Consider the following 20,432-nt stretch of genomic DNA (forward strand, 5'->3'; position numbering starts at 1 on the left):
TAATGTGAGATGATTAAATACTGTTTTGCTTTGGAAGTTAAACAAGACTTGTTATAAAAAGTTTATGTCACACCAATAAAATCTTATTGGCTTATTTAGTTTTATTTTTGAGTAAGACAGTGAATGTGGAATCTAGTGTTTTAGGAACTTCTCATCCTGTTTAGTTTATGTTAAATAACATACCATTTTTTTTTAAAGAAAAGCTTTTCTAAACAACCAAGATTTTAGACAAGGTAATGTGAGTATGAGATGGGGCCTGACCCAGTTAAGTAGTCAAAAACTTCAAAAAGTACTTGGTGATCTACAGATAGTAATTCACTTTTTATGGTTTACTTGTTCTTTTCTGAATTGCATGGGTATTTGGGAAATTAAATTTTATTTTTCCTTGATAATTTGATCATTTAATGTTATACTTTGCTAGCAGTTTCCTTACCACTTTAGTTTTAATTTTCATCATTCTTTAACTCTTTGTAAAGCAACACGTAAGTCAAGAGAACTCATTATTGTTAGCATCAACAATACTAAAAAAAATGCTAACATTTCTTCATATTAATCTTCATAATCATTTGTAAACCCTTTATGGCTATTATCTCATTGCTTTCTTGGTAATCTGAGTAGAGATATTATATTGTTATTTTGTAGATGAGATTACTTAACTCTTTAGTAAATCCTTTGGAAAGTGAATAGTGCTTTTGACTGTGAGCAGCCACTTCCCATGTTATCTATTTTATACATTTAGATTTTTGTGTATGGCAATACTCTTGTTAAGTTTGAAGTGAGTGTGTGTGTGTTTCACTGGGAGATTAAACCATAGTGTCTCTGTGACCCTGAGTTACATCTCTAACCCTTTTTTAAAATTTTGAGGGTATCAGTAGGTTGCCCAGGCTGGGCTCAAATTTATGATCCTTCTTTGTCAGCCTCCCTAAGTGCCGGGAATACAGGCATGTACTACCACTCCTGGCTACCTCTTCATTTTGTACTCATTAGTTTGTGTGAATGTCAGCTCGAACATTAATTCCTCTAGGCTTTTTTGGCTATGTACCTTTATTATACCCTTTGTACCCTGCCCTAACCTAGAAATTGCAGTCTTGGGAAGACAGTTGCCATAATTTTTTCCCCATTATTTATTATGCTGTTTATTTTTTAGTTCAGGGCTGAGAACAAATTTTTAAAAGTGAGAAGAATCATTCTCAACCACTACTATTGAGCACTCGAGGCTTTGTAAGTTAAATTTTATTGCAGACTTGATTTTTTTAATGAATGCAGTCTAAAATTACAAGGAATAACAGCTTAAATATAGTATTTATAAAGTGGTGAAAGTCATTCTGATGATAGTTTATGTTTGCGTCATAAGCAATGTCAAGCTGCTTTATGTATCACATATCAAGAGCTATAATAAGCCATTCCTACACAGATTTTCAGAGAATATATTTCTTATAGTAAATTATAGTTCTAGCAATGGTTTTCAGAGCTCACTGCAAGGATTTTCTGTGTTTTAAAATCTATTTAACTGTATGATCAAATGGCAGTTTTATTTGAGGGGCACTACCAGAAAGCTTGGTGCTTGAAAAAATTAGTAATTCCACAGTGAACATTTAGTAGTTGCTCTCTTTTTAAGTAGAATTTCTACAAGTGATTTGATTTTGATTGTCTTTTGTTAGTTTATTTAGCTGATCCATGCCACATCATAATAGCAGTTAACTCAAAATTAAACAATTCCCAGATTTTTACTATTAATATTCTTTATACATAGAAAATTAATGGTCAGTGGTCTCCAACTTTTTAAAGTTTTTTCAATTGTACTGTTAAATTTACATGTATGTTTAAAGTTTATTGCAAAAAGTATCTTCAGTTATGAAAAGCATAAAATTTTTCTTTTTCTTTTTTTTTTTTTTTAATTTTTTTTCTGGTACCAGAGATCGAACTCACAACCTTGCGATTGCTGGACAGGCGCTGTGCCGCTGAGCTAAATCCCCAGCCCATAGCATAAAATTTTTAGTACATTTGTTTTATAAGTTTAGGATACTATGCTGATCCCTAGGGTATTTGAATTTTTTTTTCTTTTTTAGTAGAGAAAAAACTACCAGTTTTCATTTTTAAACCAGGTTGTTATGGGCCTGGTATCTTTATTTTTTAAATTTTAAGCTCAGTTACTTTGACTACTTATTAACTCAGCTAATACCTACCAATGGCATATAAATATTGTAGTTAGCTTGAATAATTTGTATCCAATGAATAAACATCCCAAATAAAAAGTAGAAAACTTTCATTTTAAGTGGAAAATTAGTTTATTAATATAAATTGATTTTTAAGTTTTCTTGATTAAACTGTATTCTGATGCTTTAATGTTAATTTTGTTTAACATCTATATCTACTAAGTTCAGTGTACAGTTCTAAAATAAAGGCAGATAAGGGCCTAGTAAGTGCATCTCTGTTAAATGTTTAAAATTTTTATCCACAAAAAGTTACTTTTTAATTTCAGTCAAATAGAAGTACACATTGTGCTACTTTTCAGTATAGTCCTTTTTTTTTAAAAAAAAAAAAAAGAAAAAAGATGTATCTTTTTTATTGGCTTAGAGATGTATCTATTTGGCCCTTTTTGTTTTAGGGATATAGCCTTTTGGCAAAACCAATGTGACCTTTTTTACAGTCCTGACTCTTTACATATTTTCAATATGCTTGTTCATTGAATAACCTAATTTCTTATTGTACTTTCATGGTAAATTTGCAGTTGGTGCTTTAAAAAAGCTTTATAGTTTAAGGAATACTTCCGTTGTGGTCTTCTGTTTATTTTTTGTTTTGTTTTTTAATTTCTTCTATTTTAATAGGTCAAATATATTAATCAGGCTTAAGAAACATGAAGTACAGACTAGAAACCAGGAAAAGTAGAAAGGTACCAGTAAAATATAGAAAGTGGTAAGCAGATATTTATTAGTAGATTTCCCCTTCCAACCCTTGGCTTAAGGTGATAATCAGATGCCACTTTTGGTGGAAAGTTCAATTTGTAGAATTATAAATTTGTATTTTCTTACAAATTTGTATTTTCTTTCTTATTTCACTTTTTTTATTTGTGCCTGTTTGCAGTAAATAATGATTACACTGATCATCAGGATAATGTGCATTACCAGTTTATTTGTTTTATTTGTGTGTCTGGATACTGATTTTTCAGTTCAGTAAGGTTAGGCACAGAGGTGAGAAAGACAAGAGAAAACTCACTTAATTGTGGTTGTCCTAGTTTTCTTTGTCTGTAAAAGGAGAATATTGGTTTTATTGTGTACAGTGGGTAGAACTGAGAGGAAAATTGATTGGAAGCTGTTGAAAGTGATGCTGGTTGATTTGATAAAAATATGAAAGGTCTAATAGAAAGTTAGAAATATTTAAATCAAATTAGATTGAAATAGGAAAAGGAGCCATTCATTCAACAAGTCATCTAAGTTTTGTTTATAATCATAATGATATCAATATACTAGTCTCTCAGGAGAACAGAAATTTGAGAATATTAAAAGATAGAAATTAATTATTAAGTATACTCACCATTTATTTTCTTTCAAATCCATGAGCCCAATAATATTTAGATATTACCTATAGTACCTTCCATCTTTTACCTAAAACGTGGAAACTCCAATAGTCATTTTGGTCTGGCTCCATAACTGGCAGAAGCTCAAAGGATCAAAGGCCAGAAGAGTGGGCAGACTGTAGAGTCTGATGGCTTTGGTTGACTCATCATCGTTTTAAGGAAATTATAAAGAAAATCATAAATTTTTGTTGTATTTTCTTTGTTAAGTGGAGAATATGTCCACCTGGTATTTGCTAGTTCCTGTTTATTGATTGACCTATTAGTGGATCTTTTAGTTGTTTGAACTGTACAGAGCTGACTGGGGCAAAAAAAGCCTGACTTAGTAGGGTCAAAACTTAGTAGAAGGTAGTTTACTATACTTTTGGAGGGCCTGGGCTGTAACACTAGACTGCTTGATGTATGTGTATGAATGGAAGAAGCATTTCCAGGTTTGGTTACAGAAACACCAATTTAGGCCAATCTCAAATCTCCTCAAAAGGTCCTTGGTGTATGACTTCCTTTTAAGGTTTTCCTTCCAGAGCTAGAGCTAAGTTTGGTAGCATATTTGCTGCTATCAGTCTAATCTCTTACTTGTTTAAATAATACTGAAAAATATAACTGAAAATGGTAACTTTTTATTTATTTAAGGTAGGAAGAAAATAGATATTGTATGCTTTAAGATTTATAATCTCAATTTCTTTAGTTATTATTGAATTCCCCACTCCCAGAATATATATCTTGGTGGAATGTAAAAGCTGTGTTATGGATAGAAATAAAAGTTTCTCATCCATTGAGAAATAAGGTGGAGCTTGGGCCACGAAGTATATCCAAAAAGACACTGGAGGTCTAAAAGAGAAATAGGGAGGTAGAAACTTGAAAACACCTACAGAGAACAAGAGATTAAAAAATTGGTAAAATAAAGGCTATTTCATTATTATACTTAGAAAAGTGTTCTGTGCTTGCTTTCCCTGAGCCCACTAATTGGACCGTGGAACGTGGAGCAGTTTATAACTTTACATGGTTTTTAAAATTTTAAGGTTGAAAAAGTTGCACTCAATTTCAGATATTTCAACAATAGATACATAAAATAGAACAGTCCCCTAAGAGTTAACGTTCAAATTTTTAAAAATGCTTACTAGTTCATTAGTAGGATATAGAGATTTAAGTACAGTAATTGGTTCTTACATAGGTAAAGCTGTACATATTTCAAACAGTGTCTGATTTTGTTACTTTTATATTTTGCCAACTAAATCCATATTTACCCTCTGTCCTTTTAGATGTCTTTGTTTCAGGCTTTATACTTCCTGCTAGAAAAAAAAATACATATTTCAAGTGGTACTTTAAAAAAATTTGTGTTATCAGTGCAATTTTAGAAATTCACCCTAGTTACTAGTAGTTATGTTGTTATTTCCTTTTGATTTTTTTAAGAAAAAAGAAAGGATAAGTAATGAATCTCTATTGAACTTGTGTGGCACATTTAAGGAACACCAAATAAATCAGTACATAAGTGGAGGGAAGTAGAGGGGGCTTTGTAAGCCCACTGTTAAAACTTTCGACTTTTATTCAGGTTGAGATAGGAAGCTACTGTAGAGTGTTGAGCAGAAAAGTGACATAATATGCTTTAAGAGGATAACTTTACTGTCTTCTTCTCCTTGTGGAAACAAGGAGATATTTAGGAGGCTATGATAATACAGGCAAGGAATCATGGTGGATTAGGCTAGTGTAGGAATAATGGAGATACAAGAACTGTTCATATTTTGAAAGTAGAGATAATGGGATTTGCCATTGTGGAGTTTGAGAAAGAGGGGAGTTATCTTTTTGGCCTAAGCCAAGGTTATAATAGTGTTGCCATTAAATGAGATGGGGAAGACTGGATAGAGTATGCTTGAAAGGAAGATCAGATCACTTTTGGGCATGTTACATTTTGAGGAATATTTGTCAACTGGAGATGTTGAGTAGGCAGTTGTTGGACAGATGATTCTTTATCTCAGGGAAGAAGATATGCAGATTTGTGAGTCATTAGCTTACTGAAGATATTTACAGCTGTAAGCCTAGACAGAGAGAAAAGAGAAGAGGTCGAAGGCTAGAGCTCTGGGATACAATGATAAGGTATCAAAAACGCGGGGTGAAAGCCAGAGAGGAGACTGAAGTGAGTTAGAAATCTGGATAGTGTGACATTCTGGAAGCCAAGTGAGAAAGTGAGTTTTAGGGAGGAAGGAATGTTAAATTGTGTCAAATGATGATAGATCAAAACATAGGAAGAGTAAGAATTCACTAGTGGTTTTTAAAAGCAATAGAGACTTCAAAAAAGTATTTGATCAGTAAGGGCAGAAGCCTAAACAGAGTCAGCTGAAGAGAGGATCTGAGAATTGTAAACAATCAAAACATACAATGCTTTGAGGAGCTTTTTGAAAAGAGGAGCAGAAAAATGGCATGAGGTGAGGTGGAAGTGGAATCATATGGTATATGTGTTTATATGTTCATCTGTGAGATATGAGAAACTGAATATGTTTATAATTCAATTGGAATAACTGAGAGCACAAAACATATGTAGGAGAGAAGGAGAAAACTGCTGGTGAAATATATGAATGTAGGAAAGTGGGAATTAGATCCACAGCGTTTATGGAAAGGATGGCTATAGACCAGATCTCATTTCATCTGCGATAACAGAATGATATGCAGTGTATATAGCTACAGACACTAGAGAGTAATTTGATAAGTGAAAACAATGTCTATATAAATATTTTCCATCTATGGAAAGAAAGATCTTACCAAAAGCGTGAATCATTACTTTTTTACTAGAGTAAAAGTAATGAAATTGGGGAGAGATAAACCCAAGTTCAGATTCCAGCTTTAAACACTTTCTACCGGATATGTGGAAGGACTGAATCACAATATCCCTGTTTTACTTAGGGGCCCAGTAAAGAGAATTCACTCAAAGATGGTTCAAGTAAGAACCATCTTTAGGGAAGAGTTTACTTAGAGACAATGAGTAAGATTAGGAGAATGGGCAAGAGAAGGTTGGGCAGCTATGGAGAACTGTTATTTTACCTGGGCTAACGGAACAAGAGTGGGAATGATTTCAGAAGATTAGTGGTTGCTAAGTGTGTGAAGGAAGGTCCACTGCAAGACCTGTAGTCATGGAGGGCTACAGCTGTTGCCAGAGATATTGGTACCTAGCCATGGAGACAGCACAAAAGAAATAATTTTGATCTTTGATGTTTCTTTCCTAACACCAGCTTTCTGCTATTGGTATCCCATTGGCCACATCTAAGCAGAAACCAGCTGTGAGGTTGCTCTAGTGATGCAAAATTTAGGGTTTAGCTTCCCCAGCATCCAGGTAAGAGCAAAAAGTGGATTTTGGATACAAATGCAGAGTAATTAGTACAACTACTTAGCCTAACTTTTCCACATACAGTGGGGCTACTTGCAAAATTGATATGTTTTTAATGTGCTGTCAATTACCAAATAAATGAAAGTAGCAGATGGTGACATGATGGTTAATAGTCTTTTTTTGTTGTTTTGTTTGATATTTTGGATTTTTGAGACAGGGTCTCACTATGTAGTTCAGGCTGGCCTTGAATTTGTAGCAATCCTCCTGCTTCAGTGTCCTGAGGGCTGGGATTACAGGCATGCGCCACCACGCCTGGCAATGGTTAATAATCCTTAAAGCTTTTAAATTAGGCAAGTCTAGACTTTAGTTTTGACTCTTCCTGTACTAGTCTTGTGATTTGAGTAATCCTTTTTTTACCATCTGGAGAGAAATAAGGCAGAAAATTATAGAAATACAGAGAATTCTAGTAAGGATTCAAGGATACAATATGTATTGTGTGCATAATGTGGTATTGACACAAAGCATGTAGTCTAATTTTCCATGACTGTCCTCACTATCATCGTATTATTTGATTAATAAGACTAGTAAATGAGGGGGGCTGGGGATTTAGCTCAGCGGCAAAAGCGCCTGCCTGGCAAGCACAAGGTCGTGAGTTCGGTTTCCGGTACCGGAGAAAAACCAAAAAAAAAAAAAAAAAAAAAAAAAGACTAGTAAATGAGATTAGTTTCCAAGTATATTAGTTCTACCTCTTCCCTATCTCAACCCTGATAGACCTTTCTTCTGCTTCTTAGTTTTTTGTAAGACACAGTGTACAGTTTTATTTTTTTTTATTTTCATCCAAACACAGACTCTTTCCTGAAGAACATAAAAGCATGCACATTGATGGCATTCTTTTAATGAAAAAAGTAAATATCAGCAACAACAATAATAATACATATAAAAGTTTAAATGATATGTGAAAAGGATTTGGGGTCTTTAATTTTAGAAAATAGTTCAAGTCAAAATCAACATGTTAAGGAAATGCTTGTAAATTTTAAAACATTTTGATACAAAAATTTTTTCAACTACCATATTTTATAGACCATTTGGGAGGAGAATATAAGTATGGTCTTAAGAAACACAATGAGCTAGTATCTTAATCACATTCTCATCACTGGAACAAAATCGTTGATACCCATAACTTACATTCATGATGGTGCCATAATTTTTCTCTCTGCTTAGTGGCTCTGAACCACCAGTGGTACCTATGTGACTGTCCCATTGGGTGGCAAGGGATAATCCCTGTGGGTGGTACAAACCATCCAGTAGGACAATCATACATGTACCATCTATGGTTCAAGCTGGTGGGGATATGTTAAAGGAGGGGAGGTTTATTTTGGTTCGGACTTTTCAGAAGTCTTAGTCCATGGTTAGTAGGAGAACACAGAAGCACTATGATGGAAAGGCCTTGCCTGAAGGAAGGCTGCTTATGTCATCACCACCAGGAAGCAAAGAGCAAAGGGAGGAGTTGGGAAGGGAGATATCCTCTTCTAGTTTATGCCCCCAGTGACCTGCTTCCAACCAGGTCCCACATCCTAACAGCACATTTAGCACTTCCAGTATAGTGCCACCAAGATGAAATTACTGTCCAAAGACATGAGGCTTTTGTGGGGGTACACCCCAGATCTAAACCATAACAATAGGTTACATTGCCTTGTTAAAATCAGCTGTAGTCCATATAATTCTAATGGTATTGTCTCTTAAAATTTAAATTTGGAGGATATCCATGATATTCAAAGTTCCACAACTTACATTGTTTTGATCTAGTCAGATATAAGCTCTCTAAAATTAGGTCTGTTAAAAATATACATTTAACAAAGACTTCAGGAGGCTCTAAATTTCACTTCACAGGTAAGAGAAAATTACTATTCAGGATAAGAACATTTTTTCTCGAGTCTGACCTATGCCCCTATTCATAATTAGGCCAACTGTATTCTGTGGGAATATGTGTGTATGAATGCTTGCTAACATATAGAAACTGATTCACACCACACAGCTCTTCAAAGATGTTGCTTGAGATGACTCATATTCTGGTTTTGGAAAAGCAATGTCACATAGACAAAACTTTCCTCTTTCTTTTTTTTTCACTTTGTTGGTCATGTTTCAATTGATGATGTGTTTCTTCTGAGTCATCTAAATTCAGTTAATTTTATTAGCATAGGTTTATGCAGACACTTCAAGTAAAATTTCATCAAGAAATAAGAGACTGCAGGTTTTTGTAGCAGTTAATTCAGAACTGTACCATGGTAAGTGTTCCTTTAAATTTCACATAAGTATAACAGTTCTGTGCATTTTATTTGAGGGCTTATATATGTTTTTCTTTTTGACTGCATAGGGAACAATGAAATAAAACCTCATTGACGTAATTGAACCTGATAAAATCTCTTGGTTGTACTGCTGATGATTCGCTGTGGTTTTGGTGGTTTTGTAGCGCTCCATAAAACATGTTAGACTTATAAACATATTCAAACAGAAACTTTTATCAGGATTCAACTTCTAACCACAAAGAAAAGATGAATTTAAATAAGTGCACAGGCTTGGGTATAATTTTATCAGATCAACTAAAAATTGGTTTAATATTATATACTAAATATATTACTTAGAGGAAACAGTATAGTTCTTAAAATTAGCTTTAAACATATAATGTATAAAAAGATATAAAAATTTGTGATACTGTGTTATATTTGAGTTTAGAAAGAGGTAAATGTAATGATGAAAGCTTCTAAGTCAACATGCTTATACTTCATATTTTCATTAAATGATGTCTTACAATATAATAAACATACCATAGTCATGCTATTTTTTTCTTACTGAATTTGAAATTTAGCTTTATTTTCTCTTATATTTCAATTATTTACAGTGCCTGCTTTGGTATTGGGGTTGAAATTTAGATGCCTACAATTTTGCTGACTTAGAAACAATGTGTATACTGAGCACTTACTATCTACTAGGAAGTAAGACATTAAAAGAACTAGTATTACTATATTGGGAAATTAATGCTTAGGCTAATATTTTTTAAAGTAATTTTAATATACATGTACCACTCACTGTGCCCTGAGTATGTATGGTAGCCACCCACCAATTTTAGTTAGAGGTATAGAAACCACCACAATTTCTTAAAAAAAAAAAAGTATCAGCATATGTTGTTTGCAATAAAACTAACTAAATTATGAGTTGGGAGGATATTAAGCCATTGGTTATTTGTCATGCATACTCAAATTAAGCATGGGCCTTGCAATTAACTTCTCCCTGCAATATTTATCCCTCTCTGTGTTGGTTGTGAGGTTGATAACCTTATCATGCTTATTGAAAAAAAACTTCTATTATAATTATTGTTTATATTTGAATTTTAATATTTTTACATTTGCTCCAACTTTTTCCACAGTGTGCTGAAGAGGTGTATACTTGTGGCCAAAACTTGAGTGCAATTTATGCTATTTCTTTAACATTGAATTATATATACTCAGTTTATGAGTTTTCAGCACTGGCTCTTTTCTGTGAATAAAAGCAGTATGTATGTAGATTTGTAGTTAACGAGTACTCTCATTGCTTAGCACAGCTCTTCTTATTATTTAGATAACTGATTCTCTCCCAGAATTGGTTCCAACACACATTTCCTAGGCCAATGGTAGTGAACCTATGGCAGGTGTGCCACAGCAGGCTGCTGCTTATCATTGAAAGGTTTGCCACCACTATTAGGCCATAATAGAGTTTACAGAATAGTCATTAAGTAGGACAAAGTCATCTTTTTACAGTGTGGATCTTTCAGCAGAAACCACATAAAAATCATCTGCTGTCCTTCCTCATATGTACTATACATATACCAAAAGATTATTTGGACTTTATACATGAGTGCATTTGCCTAGGAGTAAAAGTAAAAATGTTAACAGCAATCACTTATTTACATTGTACGTCTTTTTCATTATATGATGTCCCAAGGTGTCATGTGGTAAATACATTTTTAAAATTGTTTGATTTGTTCTCTCTTTCAACATAATGTTAATCATCTGTAATGCTGTTTTATAACTCTCAGCAGTATTTTTTATGTGCTTTTGCTGTGAGGAGCACAGAATCTGAATGATATTTCATTTGTGTTACTTTTCTTTTAGGAACATAAATCTTCAGTTTCATGTAAGAAAGCATTATATACTTCTTTTAGAAAATTGGTATTGTTTTACCAAAGTAGTCTTCTTGTTTCATTTAAAAAGTTTCCATGGCTTCAAGTCATTATCTGATAAAATTTCAAAGACAGCATGCAAAAGAATATAGAGTGAATGAATTGTCAGTCTGAAAAAAAACTCCACCTTTTAGATGATCACTGTTGTTTGTTCCCGTAACACCTTTTGTTTTTATGTTTTTGTGTAATATTGTCACATCCATAAATTTATACTGTTGGCATTACAGTTCTGATCTTGATTTAGACTTAATGCTTATTACTTTTATAAGTACATCAGGCTTCAGCCACCAGTTTTATGCAGTTTTATATTTTTGATTTGATATATAATGCAACACAATGAAAAGCATGAAATTTAATAGCTATTAAGAAGATATTCAAATGAGATGAAAATAGTTTAGCTAAGATTTGTACTATTATTACACAATAAGCAGGCTTTGGGCACTTGCCTAACTTTTAAGGACATAACGATTATTAAAATAATAATAATGAGATACTGTGGAAACTGGAATTAATCTTCCATTTTACAATTATAAAAGATATGTAAACTAGGGCCAGAGATTTAGTTCAGTGGCATAAGTACCTGCCTGGCAAGTGCAAGGTCCTGAGTTTGATTCCTGGTACAAGGAAAAAGAAAAAGAAAAAAAAGACATATATGTAAACTAAATTTTTTCCTTTTATCCCTCTAAATATTCCAGACTACTGAGGAATAACTAAAGATTCAAAGATCATAATTTGATAAATAATGGCTAATTGTAGTTTAAATTTTTACCTAATATCATAAATACGTGAATATATAATATAGTACACATATGTCTGAGTTACTTTTCTCATTGCTGAGACAAAGCACTCAAATGCCCAAAGTTAAAGGGAGGAAAGATTTATTTAGCTCACAATTTGGGGAGGTTTCATTCCATAAACGGCTGCAACCATTCTTGGTAGTGAAAGATAGCAAAAGCAACAATGAAGGAATGACAGGTCTTTTTCTGCCGCTTTTATTTTATCCAGACTGTTGAGATTAGGGCGGTGCCAATCCAATCAGTGGACTGATCCAGCAGTCACCCAGCCTTAATCTCAGCACTGTTAATCCTAGGATTGAACCATGAATTAATCACAGACTCTAGATTCAGCTACCTTCGAAAAGCCCCATCTACTAGTCATGAGGCTTGAGGGGGAGCATCTGTTCACAAACCGTAACAATATATATACATGCAGTCGAATATTACAAAGATGTTGAGCAATATTTTCATTAAAGATTTCACCCCTTTGAATATCTCTCAGTCTATCTACTGTCATTAGTTCTTCTGCCATCCTGTCAAGTACAAACGTGCTCTAACCTGCCATATTAAAAAAATGTTTTTTACATACCATTACTCTATTGACAGCACACTTGTCAAAAGATTTCTTACTCTAGTCACTGTCTTTACTTCTTTACCTCTCTAAATTATTCTTAATCTTTTAGCCAAAGGTGAATTTTATAAAATATGCATAAAGTGTAGAAACAAACACCAATCTTTAGCTTTGAACATTACCATTAACACTGAAGCTCCCTCTTTGCTACTCCTAGATCCAGGTAGTTTCTTTTCTCCTTTAGAGATAAGTATCCTGAATTTATATATATCTCTTATCTATTTCTATTTCTATTTCTATTTCTCTCTCTCTCTGTCTGTCCCCAAAGGATATCTCAATGCTATATATTTTATTCATATGTATGAAATTACACTGTGTTTCTCTGAGGCTTGATTTTTTTAGGCTACAAACAATTTCAAAGTTCATTATTGTGTTATACAAAAACCTAGAAATAAAATACTTGAGTGCAACAGCAATAATTTAAATTTGCTGTTTTTCCCCAGGATGTTAGGATGATGACCATTGCAGAGGACATGTATCTGCTGTCAGGGTATGCTTTATTCCTTGGCCAAAGTTTGCAATAAAATTAAGTCCTTCAGTGTCTCTGACTACTCCATTGGCTCTTGATAAGACTTTTGAGGTCTTTAAGAAAAGTAACATACTCCTGATGTTCTAGGGCTGTGCTGAACTCCAACTCAACTGCAAAAGTATTGTTTACTCCTTGGTCAACAAGGAAATCCATCAAGTGACCAGAAAGTCCCAGTCCAGGGAATCTATGTTAACTGTGTAATCAGTGTCTTTCCATTCAGACTCTCTTGTGGTCTGAAAGCTAACTTCCTTGATAGAGAAAAATGTCATTCTCAGCTTTCTTTACCAATCTCATCATCTGAATAGTGACAGTCTAGGACAAGGACTTGCCATCACTCTTCGTAAGTTCTGCCACAAAATTGGGAGTTGATGTCAGTTCAGTGTCCTGCTCTTTATCTTCTGCCCCTGTAAGGGCTCTTCCTCGATATCTAATGTTGGTAGGATAATATTGTTAATGTTGAAAGTGATAGTGATCTTTTCCCCAGCAGTTTTTTGTACTAATTTAGCTTCTGTATATAACAATATATGTTTATATATAACTTTACCTCATTTTCAGTGCTGTATTCCATTGTATGAACATAGAAACATTTTTCCATTTTATTGTTGATAAATATTTGGGCAGCATCTAGTTTTTTTGTACCCCAAACTGGGCAATGGTGTGGATCCTTTTGTGTCTTCTGGTGTCAAATTACAGCAAGGGATCAAGCTTTCAGTTTTTTTCTCAATCTGTTATAGATTGATGCTTCTATAAAATAAATGAAAATGTCCCACCAATGTCAGTTTGCTATAAAATTTTCTAAATATTTATTTTTAAATGTTTAAATTAACACATAGTAATTGTACATATTTATGGGGCTCTGTGTGATAACGATACATGTATATACAATGTATAATTGATCAAATGAGGATGATCAACATTGCTCATTCCTTAAACATTTATCTTTATGCTTAGCTTTGAATTGTTCTCTTCTATTTCATGTGTGTGTCTGGGGTTTGAAGTGACTGACAAATGTTACACAAGTGCTTGATCACTGAGCTACATCTGCAGCCCAGTTCTTATAAAATATAAAGCAAACTCTTGTAAACTGTAGTCACCCTACCGTTCTGTTGAACATGAGGAATTACCTCTCTTACATACCTATATTTTGATACCTGTTATCCAACCACCCTCAGCCCTCCTTCCCCTTAGCCTTAGTCTCTAGTGAACACTATTCTTTGTTTGTTTGTTTTTGTTTTTCTTCCGGTACCAGGAATTGAACTCACGACCTTGCACTTGCCAGGCAGGCACTGTGCTGCTGAGCTAAATCCCCAGCCCCTGTGATCACTATTCTTTACTTCTATGAAATTGACTCTTACCTGTCATGTTTGAGTGAGAATATATGATATTTGTCTTTTAGTAGTTGGCTGGTTTCACTTAACCATAATGTCCTTTGGTTTTATCCATGTCACTACAAATGACAGGATTTCATCCTTTTTTGTGGTGCAATCATATTCCATTGTGTACATGTACTACATTTTTCACAAGTATCTCTTCAACAGGCTGATTCCATTTCCTTTGTATAGCCAGAATGTAGTAGTAGTAGTAGTAGTAGTAGTAGTTTGCTTTTTGAGAAGGGTCTCTTCTGTTTCCACCAACAGTATGAGAATTTCCCTTTCCCTTCACCCTTTTCAGCATTTGTTATTCTTTTGTCTTTTTAGTAATAGCCATTTTAAATGGGGTTAGATAATATTTCATTGTGGTTTTTGCATTCCTCTGATCATAAATGATGATGAATATTTTTTCATACACATGTTGGTCATTTGTATTTTGGGAGGTAAATGTCTATTGAGATCATTTGCCCTTTGAAACTCAGATTATTTTTTTCTGACTGTAGTTTGAGTTCTTTGTGTATTCTGAATATTAATCTTCTGTCAGATGCATAGCTGGCAAGTATTTCCTCTCATTCTGCAGATTGTCTCTTTGGTATAGTTACCTTTGCTATGTAAGCTTTCAGATTTGATATAATTCCATTTGTCTATACATGCTTTTGTTGCTTGTGCTTTTGGGATTTTTTAAATCATTGCTTATACCAGTGATATCCTTGTTTTCTTTTAGTGGTTTCATTATTTCAGGTTTCATTATTTCATTATTTAAGTCTTTGCTCCATTTTGAGTTGATTTTTGTACATTGTGAAAAATAATGGGTCTAGTTTCATTCTTTTGCATATGGACATTCAGCTTTCCCAGCACCATTTATTAAAGACTCTGCCTTTTCTCCAGTATATGTTTTTGGTTTTAGATGCTTCGAGTTATGTCTGAGTTAATTCATCATTTTGTCCCATTGGTATATGTCTTGGTTTTCATACCAGTTATTTAATATAGTTTCACAATCAGGTATTTTGATGCTTCCAGCTTTTTGTTGTTTTGTTTTTAAAATCTTTAGCCTTGGGGGTCTTTTGTGATTCCATAGAAATTTTAACACTGTTGTTTTCTGTTTGCTGTGAAGAATATCATTAGTATTTTGATGGAGATTTCATTGGATTTGTAGGTTTCTTTGGGCAGTGTAATTCTTCCAATCTGTGAACATGGGACATGTTTCCATTTTTGTATTTTCTTAAATGTTTTATAATTTTTATTATAGACATCATTTACTTTCTTGGTTAAATTTATTCCTAGATACTTTTTTGGAACAGTTTCCTTTTCTCTGGGTTCTGTTATTGCAGACTTTTATGTTCCTGTGGAGGCATTATATTAATTGCTTTTCAGGGCTTCTTCTGACTTAATGTTGCAGTTTGCCTATATAACAGGTCAGTTTCTTCTGCAGTTTTACCTAGTAAAAGATTTTCTCATGTATGTATATCCTAGGGTGTTGGTTGGATAGACTGTGTTGGCTTTGCTTCCAGGATGGATGCAGTAGTGTCTGTATAGCTTATTCAGCTATAATTAATCTTGGTCATGGCTGTGTGTGTCTCAGTCATGTAAGCTTGCAGGGGTTTGTAGTATTCACCAGCTGTGATGCAGCTCTCTTAGGCTAGGTGGCTTTGCCACTGGCTCTGGATATAGTACACATGGCTGTAGATAAGTGGTGCTTGTCATTTTCCACAGGTTATACAGCAGTAGGGCCACTCTAATCAGCCTAGGCAGGCACATCATAGCATGTATGGTAGGGATGCTGGAGTTCTTGTCAGTGCCTGGAGTTTCTCGGGGGCTTGGCTGCACCAGTGGGTCTATCTACGCGGAGTGCTTATCAGTCCACGGGTAGTGTGGGTCCTCTCAAGGGATCTTGGAGTTATAGTTGCACATGGAGGGCTGCTTGGCTGTCTCCTGAGGCCAAAGGTGAGTGAGCGGTGCTGCCCATCTATTTCTCCAGGCCTTGGCATGTGAAACCACTGAGGTCAGGCTACCTGGCTACTTCCTGGGGCTGCTTCCTGGCTACTTTCTGTTGCTTCTTAGGTGCTGCTTCTTGGAGTTAGCAAAAACAACTGTTTATGCTAATGAACTGGCGAAATGAGGTATAAGCATTTGTTTAGTGGTATCCTTGTGGAAGAAATATAGAAATATGGATCATAATAGTGCAAGTTGGCAGATTTGTAGTTTAGAATGCACAGTAGTGAATTCATGCCAGTTTCACAGGTAACTTTTAGTCCTTGTATAACTCTGTCTGGGCTTTCATTATTCACCATGAGAAAATATCAGATTTACAAACGTTGTGATGATGGGAGGAATGATGAATAAGCTAGCTGATATTCTCAATCTTTAAAGAAACTTTGACAGTCTAAAATAAGAGGAAATAAAATACTGCACTTGAATCTAAAAATGAGTTGTATAAGTGTGGCTGGAGTAAATGGATCATAATAACTCCAAGTATAAAAGGCTCTTAGGAATTTTAGGTTATTGATTTTTTTTTTTAAGACAAGGTTTTCCTATGCAGTTCAGGCTGGCCTCGAATTTGCAGCAATCCTCCTGCCTCAGCCTCCTGAGTCCTAGGATTACAGGTGTGTGCTACCACACCTTGCTAGATTATTAATCTTAATGTAGTTTTTAGGAAGGTATTAACTTCTTAAACTGCATTAATTAGTAGTTACAGAATCTAGATTGTATCCTACTATACCTAAAATAATTATATCAGGACCACACTTAGGGGTATATAAAATATTGAATAAATTTAATGAGTCTACTAAAATATATGATATACTTTGTATATAATGACACTGTAACATTGTGTGGGCACTGATCCATGAATTTTCTAAGTAGGTGTAGTATTGTCTGGATTTTGGGAGGAAAATAGATTTATTTTCATTGGCAAGAAAGAGATTATTTTCTGTAAAGATGTCGACCAGAAGCTGATGATAATAAATGGCAAGTTTTTGAATGATGAATGGTGGGTGTAAAATAGGACTCAGCAAATTAGAGCCCATTGCCAAGATCTTGCTGGCAGTTTGTTTTTATATGTTCTTCATACTAAGAATGGTTTTTTTTACATGATTAAAAGAGTTACAAGAGAAAAATAAAACACAATATGCCATAAAGACCTTCAGTGGCTTGTAAAGCCTAAAATACTTTGTCCCTTTATAGGAACAGTTTTGCCAGCTCCTGATAAAACACCAGACAAATGACAATATAGATAACACTTTTTAAAGATTTTTGCAACCAAAAGACTCAATACTAAGGACAAGAAACACCTCAGATAATACAGTATATAGAAGTTATATGATTATATTAGAAATTAAGTCAGCTTATATTCAAGGCTAGGACTGAAAGTTAGAAAATAGCAATTAAAACAGATTATTTAAGCAAAAAGGAAAGGACCTATTCTTAAGTGCATAAACTTGAATTTTTTGATTAACAATAAATGGCAATTGCAGCTTATTAAAGTTAATTTTATCTCCTTGAACATAGTGACTATATTGGATAGGGAAGCAGCCTGAGCGCCTCCGAGAAGGCAGGATGGAACTAGTCTGGGGCTAAGATATCGTTGATAGTCTAGAAAGGAGATAACCAGGCATACAATCACTAGTTATCTGTGTATTAAATGGTATATATGTTGCTTTTTATAAATCCATTCCTTTATTACATAATCTAGTCCCAAGGACCAGAGCTTTTAAGGTACCTTTCACAGAATTGTCTTGTTGGTAAGGAAATAACTCCACCCATTTACACTTATTTTAAGATAATGAATAATGAGCCTTTAGAACGGGGGGGGGGGAGGAGTTGATGGTATTTAATTTTGCTTGTATTTTTAGTGATGTGATTTTGGATTTTACTTTTTATGGTAATAAATATTTAAAAGTTAATACAGCTTTTTGTGCCTTTATTTTTTATTTTGATTTCTCAATTATAATGTGGTAAAGTAATGAAATATTCTGTCTAAAGATTATTTTTATTCTTACCTTCCTGGTACCCTCAAAAGTAAAGCTATTTTGGGTATCTATAATAAAAAAACTGCAGTTTGTCTGTTCATCATTCATTTATCCATTCAGTCATTCATTTCTGATTTTAACCAAATGGATTTTTTTTTCCAGATGATTCTTTGGGATTGGGACTTAAAGCAGTGGTATAAGCCTCATTACCAGGTAAATAAAGTAACAGTAATAACTAATATCTATAGTGAAAATTTGACCTTAAATTTACATTTACAAGATTTCTATGTCATAAAATTTTCTTTAACTGAACTAAGTTAACTAGAACCTTCATTGAGGTAGATTTAAAAAAAAAACAAACAACAGTTTAAATGTAAAGGAAAAATAAAATAAGAAACCAACTTACACAGTACTCATTTAAAAATGTTAATATACTCCGGGCTCAGATAAACTAGGATTTTTATGTTAAAGATGAGAATATTTTTCTTTTCTGATCTGGAACACAGGTCTACAGAAGGAGATAAACATATGTAAGGCCACCTTTGAGACAGCAGGGCAACTGGCAGATTATTTTTATTAGGGAAGCGAGAACACTCTCATTTTCTGTTATAACATACAGAAACATACATACCATATAGTTGAGTGAATTTTCACTTGCTAAACATCTCATATACCTAGTATCTCTATGAAGAAATTGAACAAATTACCAGTGTCCCAGAGGCCTCACTAAGCCCCATTCCAGGCATTACCTGTACCTCCAAAGATAATTCCTCTCCTGACGTCTAGTGATTAGTTTTGCTTATTTTTGAAATTTATAAGTGAAATAACATAATATATACTTTTAAGATTAATTTTTAATCCTTTAAGATATGTTCATATCAGATGAATTGAAAATAGAAATATAAAGAAAAAATTACTTGAAAATATTAACCTATTTAACTATGTTCATTGCTAATTTTGATGTACATATTTATAGAACTACCTACTACAAATGTATGTTCTATTCTAAAAAATTGTTATATTTCATGTTATTTTGAACCTGATATTTTTCACAATGATAAATATTGATAAATATTAAACTATTTGTTACAGAAATGTTATACATGTTTATTAGATTGATTTTAATAGTTGTCCCAACACCAGTTTTTGAAAAATGAACATCCTTTTGAATGGCTGATTTTTACTTTTGAACAGTGAATGCAATAGTCACAATGTTCCATAGGGATATTCTCTAGACTTTGATGAACAAAAGAATGCAACCACTGCAGTCAGATGAAATCAAGGAGCTGGCTACATGTGACCTAAAAGGGTTGGGGTGGTTTCTCGACCTGCTACATAGTAGGCTTCATCATTCTTCATATACACAAAGACCCTCAGTTTCCAATCAGAAAGTATCCAAATTACTGATAAAATTTAAAGGTAAATAAGCAGTAATGGCCAAGACCATGCACTTGTCAGGCAGATGGGTATTTGATATTAAGCACATCAGTCCTCTATTTTTATTTATTTATGGCTGTTTTTTCTCTTTTCCTTTCTAATGACCTGTGAAGTATAACATTCATCTGTAAAAATTCAGAATTTATAAATGTACAGCTTGATGAATTTTCTCAAACTGAATACACACATGTAGCCATCATTTGGATAAGAAATTGAATACCCAGAAAACCCTCATGTACTTTCCTTTGTCCCTAACTTTCCTCAAGCATTATATCAATACTAATTTCTACCATGACTTACTTTTTAAAGTTTTATATAAATGGAAACAAACGTTTGTATTTTTATTCCTTTTTAAAATTTATCTGTGAGATTAATATTATTACATGTAGCAGTAATTTATTCATATTAATTCTATTTAGTATTCCATTGAATAAATATATCACAATTCATCCATTGTACAAATAGTCATTGTTTTATTTTCACATCTGAGGTTACTGCAAGTAATACTGTTGGAATGATATCTTTTGTTGTATTTTCTTGGAATGGATTATTAGCCTATGCCTATGAATGTTCACTTTTAATAGTGCCAGATAATTCTCTAAAGAGTTTGTACTA

The 20,432-nt window shown here is 33.6% G+C and overlaps 1 protein-coding gene and 1 pseudogene across 1 annotated transcript in view; one reads left to right on the plus strand and one right to left on the minus strand.

The window, feature by feature from the left end:
* Window positions 1-20,432, plus strand: part of Pde3b (phosphodiesterase 3B, cGMP-inhibited) — a gene marked incomplete at its 5' end in the record, with an annotated part of 127,331 nt that overhangs the window by 64,009 nt on the left and 42,890 nt on the right. The window contains 1 exon segment of the mRNA XM_005380333.2: window positions 18,543-18,593. Coding sequence (XP_005380390.2) covers window positions 18,543-18,593 — 51 coding nt within the window.
* Window positions 13,049-14,404, minus strand: LOC102005367 (annotated as a pseudogene).

The sequence above is a fragment of the Chinchilla lanigera genome, unplaced genomic scaffold, assembly GCF_000276665.1.
Source record: "Chinchilla lanigera isolate Chin_1 unplaced genomic scaffold, ChiLan1.0 scaffold00013, whole genome shotgun sequence".
Lineage (NCBI taxonomy): Eukaryota > Metazoa > Chordata > Mammalia > Rodentia > Chinchillidae > Chinchilla > Chinchilla lanigera.